This window comes from Oncorhynchus masou, chromosome 24 (assembly GCF_036934945.1).
Source record: "Oncorhynchus masou masou isolate Uvic2021 chromosome 24, UVic_Omas_1.1, whole genome shotgun sequence".
Classification (NCBI taxonomy): Eukaryota; Metazoa; Chordata; class Actinopteri; order Salmoniformes; family Salmonidae; genus Oncorhynchus; species Oncorhynchus masou.
The window spans coordinates 4,252,706-4,263,138 of NC_088235.1; the positions used below are offsets into that span (position 1 = coordinate 4,252,706).

The 10,433-nt window shown below is 45.3% G+C and overlaps 1 protein-coding gene across 1 annotated transcript in view; it reads right to left on the bottom strand.

The window, feature by feature from the left end:
- Positions 1 to 5,118, bottom strand: part of LOC135513365 (EH domain-binding protein 1-like) — a 311,950-nt gene extending 306,832 nt beyond the window's left edge. Inside the window, exons 1-2 of the mRNA XM_064936292.1 lie at positions 4,754 to 5,118; positions 2,427 to 2,894 (exon numbers count right to left, since the gene is read on the bottom strand). Coding sequence (XP_064792364.1) covers positions 2,427 to 2,530 — 104 coding nt within the window. The 5' untranslated portion in view covers positions 2,531 to 2,894; positions 4,754 to 5,118. The remainder of the gene's footprint in view (positions 1 to 2,426; positions 2,895 to 4,753) is intronic.
- Positions 5,119 to 10,433: the final 5,315 nt, after the last annotated feature.

Sequence of the window (10,433 nt, forward strand, 5' to 3'; positions counted from 1 at the left end):
TTATATGGTATTATATGTTATATATTATTATATGGTATTATATATTATTATATGGTATTATATAATTATATGGTATTATATATTATTATATGGTATTATATATTATATATTATTATATGGTATTATATATTATTATATGGTATTATATATTATATATTATTATATGGTATTATATATTATTATATGGTATTATATATTATTAAATTATTATATGGTAGTATATATTATTATATGTTATTATATATTATTATATTATATGGTATTATATATTATTAAAGTATTATATATTATTATATGTTATTATATTATTATATATTATTATATTATTATACATTATCATATTATTATATATTATTATATGGTATCATATATGATTAAATTATTATATGGTATTATATATTATTATATGGTATTATATATTACTATATGGTATTATATATTATTAAATTATTATATGTTATTATATATTATTAAATGATTATATATTATTATATAATTAAATTATTATATATATATTGTATTACTAAATTATTATCTATTATTATAGCCCAATCTGGTCCGTTACATTAGACAGACCGGGTCACGTCCGTTACATTAGACAGACCGGGTCACGTCCGGTCCGTTACATTAGACAGACCGGGTCACGTCCGGTCCGTTACATTAGACAGGCCGGGTCACGTCCGGTCCGTTACATTAGAGAGAGGGGGGGGGATAGAGACGGAGAGAGAGAGAGAGAGGGGGATAGAGACGGAGAGAGAGAGAGAGAGAGGGGGATAGAGACAGAGAGAGAGAGCGTGTGAGTGTAATGTTTATTGTTAATTTTTATTGTTTATTATCTACTTCACTTGCTTTGGTAATGTTAACATATGTTTCCCATGCTAATAAAGCCATTACATTGAATTGAGAGGAAGGCTGTGGCTTTTGGAGACAGGAAATGCTGTGGTAAACAGAAGAGCAGATTTCTGGATTGACTTTCTCTGAAAGCTGACACAGGGACTTTACAGAAGACCCTGACAGAAGACTCTGATGAAGGCATGTCAAAACAAATGTGTCACATGCGCCAATTACAACAGGTGTAGACCTTACCGTGAAATGCTTACTTACAAGCCCTTAACCAATAACGCAGTTCAAGAAATAGGAGAGAGGAGGTTTTAGAGCGAGGCGAGGAGAGGGGAGGTTTTAGAGCGAGGCGAGGAGAGGTTTTAGAGCGAGGCGAGGAGAGGGGAGGTTTTAGAGCGAGGCGAGGAGAGGGGAGGTTTTAGAGCGAGGCGAGGAGAGGGGAGGTTTTAGAGCGAGGCGAGGAGAGGGGAGGTTTTAGCGCGAGGCGAGGAGAGGGGAGGTTTTAGCGCGAGGAGAGGGGAGGTTTTAGAGCGAGGCGAGGAGAGGGGAGGTTTTAGAGCGAGGCGAGGAGAGGGGAGGTTTTAGAGCGATGCGAGGAGAGAGGAGGTTTTAGAGCGATGCGAGAAGAGAGGAGGTTTTAGAGCGATGCGAGAAGAGAGGAGGTTTTAGAGCGAGGAGGTTTTAGAGAGAGGCGAGAGGAGGTTTTAGAGCGAGACGAGGAGAGAGGAGGTTTTAGAGCGAGGCGTGAGGAGGTTTTAGAGAGAGGAGAGAGGTTTCAGAGAGAGGCGAGGAGAGGAGGTTTTAGAGAGAGGAGAGGCAAGGTTTTAGAGGCAAGAGGATGTTTTAGAGCGAGGCGAGGACGGACGCAAGGAATAGATGAGAGACCATTTGAGAAAGAGTGTGAGTGTGGCTCTGTCACCCATTGATTCAGAGTGTTAAATACTGATCACACTTCAGCCATGGGAAAACACACCTCTCTCTGACACACACCCCCCTCCCCTCAGACAGGCTTTCTTGAGAAGAGTCAAACCCACCCCTCAGAGCACAATAAACTGTTCTGACATTAGCTCCCATCCCCTCTCCTCCCATCCCCTCTCCTCGCTCGAAGACAGGCATTTTTGTCATGCCATTCTCCAACACGTTAACATCTGTCCCGGATCGCAGGCGTGTTAGAATGCCAGTGACTCAGGGCACGCTACTACTGAAACACATCTGCAGGCTGTGTCCCAACTCTACTGTCTATTTCCTTACCTAAACACGACAATACTCACTACCAGCCTTTCCTGTGTGTGTGTGTGTGTGTGTGTGTATAGTGTGTAGTGTGTGGTGCGTAGTGTGTGTAGTGTGTGTAGTGTGTGGTGTGTAGTGTGTGTGTGTGTGGTGTGTAGTGTGTGGTGTGTGTGGTGTGTGGTGTGTAGTGTGTAGTGTGTAGTGTGTAGTGTGTGTGTGTGGTGTGTAGTGTGTAGTGTGTGTGTGTGGTGTGTGGTGTGTGGTGCGTGGTGCGTAGTGTGTGTGGTGTGTAGTGTGTGGTGCGTGGTGCGTAGTGTGTGTGGTGTGTAGTGTGTGTAGTCAATGTCCCAACTCACCATTTCTTGGTGGACTCCACCACCAACTCCTGATAGGAAGCCACGAACTGAAACTTGGAGGCATGTTTCCCCACACGTTGTAATCTTTTCCACACAGATGCCATGATATTTCTTTAGGGGAAAGGATCCTTTATGTTTGACTTGTCCCCGTGCTGGCGTTTCCTTTTTGTCGATTTTCCCAGTCCGACTCACTTCAAAGTGTTAAATGTATCCAAAACAAAGCCAAGCTGCTGCGTCGACACATAGTTAATATTTGATCCGAAAAATAGAAAATGGGGGACAATCCAAAGTCAGCGGTGGTGGAGACATGCCTTCAAAAACATCCAGAACAAACACATTGAAGGCTTGTGGAATCTCTGCCTCTGGGGCTGTCACATCTGCCGCTGTGCATGCTGGTAACTGTAGTGAAGAATACCGTTCCAGAATCATACAAAAACCAGGTATTCCTTATCCTTTGTCTCGAACAACCTATATGGGAGAAAGGAACAGAGTTACAAGCAGCGTTGGAGGGAGAGCAGAGGGGGGGATGCCTGCTGCAAAGAACACACCCCAAATTCTGCAGTCGTACCTGTGACTTGTATGTCACCACACACACACACACACACACACACACACACACACACACACACAAAGGTGAAAAGATATACATACGGTACGGGCAAATCCACAGCATAATACGTGTTCTTAGACCGCTATGACAAGACTACTCTATTTGGACTACGACCACTGAAACACAAGACTGTCATCATAGCTTGTGGATCTCGGATCGTCATTTGGCCATTCCACTCCCATTTACATTACATTTAAGTCATTTGGCAGACGCTCTTATCCAGAGCGACTTACAAATTGGAGAATTCACCTTATGACTCCCCATTCCTTGGGGTACACCACACCACAAAACTACACTACCGGTACTACAATTTAGCTAGAAAACCGTTAGATTTGTTTAATCATCATGATGAATCATGTACTGACCCATGATGCACCTGGTCCAGAGCAGTAACTGTACTGACCCATGATGCACCTTGTCCAGAGCAGTAACTGTACTGACCCATGATGCAACTGGTCCAGAGCAGTAACTGTACTGACCCATGATGCACCTGGTCCAGAGCAGTAACTGTACTGACCCATGATGCACCTGGTCCAGAGCAGTAACTGTACTGACCCATGATGCACCTGGTCCAGAGCAGTAACTGTACTGACCCATGATGCACCTGGTCCAGAGCAGTAACTGTACTGACCCATGATGCACCTGGTCCAGAGCAGTAACTGTACTGACCCATGATGCACCTGGTCCAGAGCAGTAACTGTACTGACCCATGATGCACCTGGTCCAGAGCAGTAACTGTACTGACCCATGATGCACCTGGCCCAGAGCAGTAACTGTACTGACCCATGATGCACCTGGTCCAGAGCAGTAACTGTACTGACCCATGATGCACCTGGTCCAGAGCAGTAACTGTACTGACCCATGATGCACCTGGTCCAGAGCAGTAACTGTACTGGACCCATCATGCATTATCCTTGCAAAACAATATATTTAAAAAATGGCCAGATGACTAGCACCATTGTCACCTAACAAAACATCATCCATATGACGACTATTGCCCGTCGATAAAATAGTCTTCTTGACTAATAAAAATATAAAACTAGCGAAAAGTGTCATATAAAATCTGGATTAGCCAGCAGAGAAAACAACCGGAGGTACCGTTACAGGGCTATTCCCCGGCGTCACCGGATTCCCAGAACACCGAGTCCCATTAAAAACCTCTAATAAGTGACAGCCTGGCACCACTGGCGGTGTCCGCTACAACTGGCTACAAACACATGTCACTCAATCAGTGATTACTATCGGTCACGTTTCGAGTTACAATACCTGAGAGTTACATATCCAGGTAGCGAACAGTAGATAGAAATGAAATGTATAGTAGTAGATAAGTAGCGAACAGTAGATAGAAATGAAATGTATATTCTCTAGCTAAAAGGAAAGGAATAGATAACATGGGATCGGTCCACACAGACTGGAGAGTCCCAGGTGTCGTTAAATAACCTTAGTTTCAATCTAGGCTTCAGCCAATGATGGATATCTAGCTACGGTTAGTTTGTTATTTTAGCTACCTAACTAGCTAATCAGATAGACAACAGCTAAATCAATGGGACTTGAACGTGAAAACCTTCAAAGCTAGCCATAACATGCTACTCGGCTAGCTTGCAGCAAGCACTAGCTGAAACTTAAAACTGGAGCTGGTTTACCGCACATTAAGTTAGCATATCCACCTACTTGCTAGGACTAGACGGAGTAGCTAACATGTGTGAAAGCTACGTACCTTTTAATATCCACTTAAACTGTTTCAGCTAAAAAAAAGTGATCTGGCTCATTACCACCTAGCATTGCAGCGGTCCCAGCTATCAGCTAGCCGTCATACCACGAACAACACGGCGGAAATAGTTATCCCGACCGCCAGCTGACGGGACTCGGCGTCCTCCCAGGTGAGAAGACAAGCTCCGTGAAGATTACTACAACTCAATTCCAAGACGACAGATACATGGATTTGTGCTTGTAACAAATCATGTAGACCCCCCCACCACCACAAAAAAGTATTCCAACCCTGGAGTAAAAAAAATTCCAAGAAGCTATTTTTCCTGACACGGTCCACACTCACCGTCCGTAATGTTTTCCTACCCTGGAGGAGGGCGCGTTACGTTACGTACGGAAGGAACGCCCCCGGGGGCTTACCATTGGCCCATTCCGGTGTCATCTCTGGACTGCTGAATGATTCATGAGGTCTATCTGAATTGGTCGAATGACACATAAATCAAATAGGTTGAATCGCAGCTCGCAGTACAGTAAATTATGTCCCCTGTACTGTAACAAAGTTCCATTTTATTGGTCGATGAAAACCAACACTGGGAATATATTTTTCCCATAATTGTGATTTACCTCTGGTTTACCTTTAGATGACCAATGAGGACGAGAATGGGGTCGAGGGTTAGTGACAGGGACAGGTAAGTAGGTTACAAACTCCCTTCAGACGGTAGATTGATGTCTGATGCTAACATTACCCGAAAACCATTACATATACAGTCAATCAAATATAGCCTACAGTCATAGTGTTGGTAGTGCCATACGATAGCCACTGTGCTGCTGCCTGCCCATTGCATGCTCTTTGGGGGGTTTAGGCTGGGTGTCTAAAGCTCTTTGGGGGGTTTAGGCTGGGTGTCTAAAGCTCTTTGGGGGGTTTAGGCTGGGTGTCTAAAGCTCTTTGGGGGTTTAGGCTGGGTGTCTGTAAGGTCTTTGGGGGTTTAGGCTGGGTGTCTAAAGCTCTTTGGGGGTTTAGGCTGGGTGTCTGTAAAGCTCTTTGGGGGTTTAGGCTGGGTGTCTAAAGCTCTTTGGGGGTTTAGGCTGGGTGTCTGTAAAGCTCTTTGGGGGGTTTAGGCCGGGTGTCTAAAGCTCTTTGGGAGAACTGCTGGTGTGAAAAGGGCTTCATAAAATATATTTGATATGACTTCAATAGTGAAACCATTGTCAATGAAAAAATAAATAAAATGACACCCCCAAACGGATAGAAATAGAGTCTTACATTACCTCTAATTTCATGCATGTGATTTTTACCATATTACCATATGGCTAGAGTCTGCCCTCGGCGCTGTGTAATTGTATCATAACACGCCTTCGGTGGAGGCTTGCAATGAGGATGCCTTCAAGTGGCCTTTCCTTCTGTCTTGGTGTCACATTAATTAGAGCCTTTAGCCTTGTCCCTGTCAGCTGAGCCAGGGATCCTCTTCGCATGTAGAAGGGACATTTGGCACCCTATTCCCTACACAGTGCACTACTTTTTACCAGACCCTTATGTACTCTGGTCAAAAGTAGTGCGCTATATAGGGAATAGGGTACCATTTGGAACGTAGACATAAAAGCACACCCTCTCTCCTTCCCCCCCTGATGAAATCGATGTCCCTCTCACACCCCCAGGCTCAGGAAATGAATATCTGTTGTTGTGTTTGTTGTGCAGCAGTATGTTTTCAGTTGAAATCTGACGTCATATCCAGACCGTTGGGGTTAGGCAGTAGGACAGAGTTCTGACGTCAGATCCAGACCGTTGGGGTTAGGCAGTAGGACAGAGTTCTGACGTCATATCCAGACCGTTGGGGAAAGGCAGTAGGACAGAGTTCTGACGTCATATCCAGACCGTTGGGGTTAGGCAGTAGGACAGAGTTCTGACGTCATATCCAGACCGTTGGGGTAAGGCAGTAGGACAGAGTTCTGACGTCATATCCAGACCGTTGGGGTTAGGCAGTAGGACAGAGTTCTGACGTCATATCCAGACCGTTGGGGTTAGGCAGTAGGACAGAGTTCTGACGTCATATCCAGACCGTTGGGGTTAGGCAGTAGGACAGAGTTCTGACGTCATATCCAGACCGTTGGGGAAAGGCAGTAGGACAGAGTTCCCCTTCACATTAGTAAGCTGCTCAGTGAAAACAGGTATTTTTACTGATATTCAATCGAAAGCCAGTCAGTAGTTGTGTCACCTGTGGTCTATTTTGTTTTTGGATATTATAGCTCTCTGTCTCTCTCTCTCTGTCTCTCTCTCTCTCTCTCTGTCTCTCTCTCTCTCTCTCTCTCTCTCTCTCTCTCTCTCGGTCTCTCTCGGTCTCTCTCTCGGTCTGTCTCTCTCTCTGTCTCTCTCTCTGTCTCTCTGTCTGTCTCTCTGTCTGTCTCTCTGTCTGTCTCTCTGTCTGTCTCTCTGTCTGTCTCTCTGTCTGTCTCTCTGTCTGTCTCTCTGTCTCTTGCCCTCCACATCTCGAATATTAGTGTTCCTAGACAGACGGGTTACATCCCACAGAGTTACCAACGTTCCAGCATGGTCTGGGATTTCCGAGACTACTCAAATATTGCAAAAATTAAAGATTGCAACAGCAACAACCAAACAGAGCCAGATGGTGTCTAGATAATATAACACAATACATCATTCTATTTTGTTATTTAACCTTTATTTAACAAGGCAAGTCAGTTAAGAACAAATTCTTATTTAAAGACTCAATGTAGTTTGGTATACACACACGCTTGCTCTCACACACCCCTCTGAATGTGGTGTAGGTGAGGAGCAGATTTAACAGGAGGTAGCTGGCAAAAGACAGCTTTAACAGGGGGTAGCTGGATATAGACAGATTTAACAGGGGCTAGCTGGATACAGGCAGATTTAACAGGAGGTAGCTGGATATAGACAGATTTAACAGGGGGTAGCTGGATACAGACAGATTTAACAGGGGGTACCTGGATACAGACAGATTTAACAGGGGGTACCTGGATACAGACAGATTTAACAGGGGGTAGCTGGATACAGACAGATTTAACAGGGGGTAGCTGGATATAGACAGATTTAACAGGGGGTAGCTGGATACAGACAGATTTAACAGGGGGTACCTGGATACAGACAGATTTAACAGGGGGTAGCTGGATACAGACAGATTTAACAGGGGGTACCTGGATACAGACAGATGTAACAGGGGGTAGCTGGATACAGACAGGTTTAACAGGGGGTAGCTGGATACAGACAGATTTAACATAGGTCAAGCAATGCATTGATGTGACAAACGATCTGGTGCTTAACACCGCCTTGTGTCTGTCAGGGTGAGAAGAGGGAGGGGAGTGTACTGTGTGTGTAGTGGGGAGTGTGTGAGTACTGTGTGGGGGGTGGGGGGGGGGGGCGTGTGTGTGAGTGTGTGTGTTAGTGTGGGGAGGGGGAGCGTGTGAGTGTGTGGGGGGGGGGTGTGATTGTCAGCTTCCACAGGAGGTGTTTGATATGAGTGGATTCTAACTGCTACCATGTGTGTGGTAGCAGAGAGAACAGACTGGTACCGCTGACTGTGTGGTAGCAGAGAGAACAGACTGGTACCGCTGACTGTGCGGTAGCAGAGAGAACAGACTGGTACCGCTGACCGTGTGGTAGCAGAGAGAACAGACTGGTACCGCTGACCGTGTGGTAGCAGAGAGAACAGACTGGTACCGCTGACCGTGTGGTAGCAGAGAGAACAGACTGGTACCGCTGACCGTGTGGTAGCAGAGAGAACAGACTGGTACCGCTGACCGTGTGGTAGCAGAGAGAACAGACTGGTACCGCTGACCGTGTGGTAGCAGAGAGAACAGACTGGTACCGCTGACCGTGTGGTAGCAGAGAGAACAGACTGGTACCGCTGACCGTGTGGTAGCAGAGAGAACAGACTGGTACCGCTGACCGTGTGGTAGCAGAGAGAACAGACTGGTACCGCTGACCGTGTGGTAGCAGAGAGAACAGACTGGTACCGCTGACCGTGCGGTAGCAGAGAGAACAGACTGGTACCGCTGACCGTGTGGTAGCAGAGAGAACAGACTGGTACCGCTGACCGTGTGGTAGCAGAGAGAACAGACTGGTACCGCTGACCGTGTGGTAGCAGAGAGAACAGACTGGTACCGCTGACCGTGTGGTAGCAGAGAGAACAGACTGGTACCGCTGACCGTGTGGTAGCAGAGAGAACAGACTGGTACCGCTGACCGTGTGGTAGCAGAGAGAACAGACTGGTACCGCTGACCGTGTGGTAGCAGAGAGAACAGACTGGTACCGCTGACCGTGTGGTAGCAGAGACAACAGACTGGTACCGCTGACCAGCACCATGTGTATTAGAGCATAGAAACACAGCACCATGTGTATTAGAGCATAGAAACACAGCACCATGTGTATTAGAGCATAGAAACACGGCACCATGTGTATTAGAGCATAGAAACACAGCACCATGTGTATTAGAGCATAGAAACACAGCACCATGTGTATTAGAGCACAGTAACACAGCACCATGTGTATTAGAGCATAGAAACACAGCACCATGTGTATAGAAACACAGCACCATGTGTATTAGAGCATAGAAACACAGCACCATATGTATTAGAGCATAGAAACACAGCACCATGTGTATTAGAGCATAGAAACACAGCACCATGTGTATTAGAGCATAGAAACACAGCACCATGTGTATAGAAACACAGCACCATGTGTATTAGAGCATAGAAACACAGCACCATGTGTATAGAAACACAGCACCATGTGTATTAGAGCATAGAAACACAGCACCATGTGTATTAGAGCATAGAAACACAGCACCATGTGTATTAGAGCATAGAAACACAGCACCATGTGTATAGAAACACAGCACCATGTGTATTAGAGCATAGAAACACAGCACCATGTGTATTAGAGCATAGAAACACAGCACCATGTGTATTAGAGCATAGAAACACAGCACCATGTGTATTAGAGCATAGAAACACAGCACCATGTGTATAGAAACACAGCACCATGTGTATTAGAGCATAGAAACACAGCATCATGTGTATTAGAGCATAGAAACACAGCACCATGTGTATTAGAGCATATAAACACAGCACCATGTGTATTAGAGCATAGAAACACTGCACCATGTGTATTAGAGCATAGAAACACAGCACCATGTGTATTAGAGCATATAAACACAGCACCATGTGTATTAGGACAGCACAACACAGGTCAGTAGAATTAATGGTATTCATTGTATGTGCATAACAATATCTGTCTATAAACAAATCTCTCAAACACAACCCAATGTAATATAGATGCTTCAGTAGTCCATAGAAAGCAGTGCTGTTCATACCGTCTCTCTACACTGATCTCTATAACGGTACTGACCTTAGATATTTACAGCATTTTGTGTCTGATCTGAATCATATTCTCCACCTCTCCTCCCCTTCTCCACTCCACCTCTCCTCCCCTTCTCCACTCCACCTCTCCACCTCTACCTCTTCCCTTCTCTCTCTCCCTCTTCCTCTCCTCCTCTCTCTCCCTCTTCCTCTCCTCCTCTCTCTCCTCTCCTCCTCCTCCTCTCCTCTCCTCCTCTCTCTCCTCTCCTCATCTCCTCTCCACCTGGTTTCCTGTCAGTCTCCCAATGGAAATGTGATAAGAAGTCAAGGCTTGCCCATGAGATAAGCATCTCTGACTG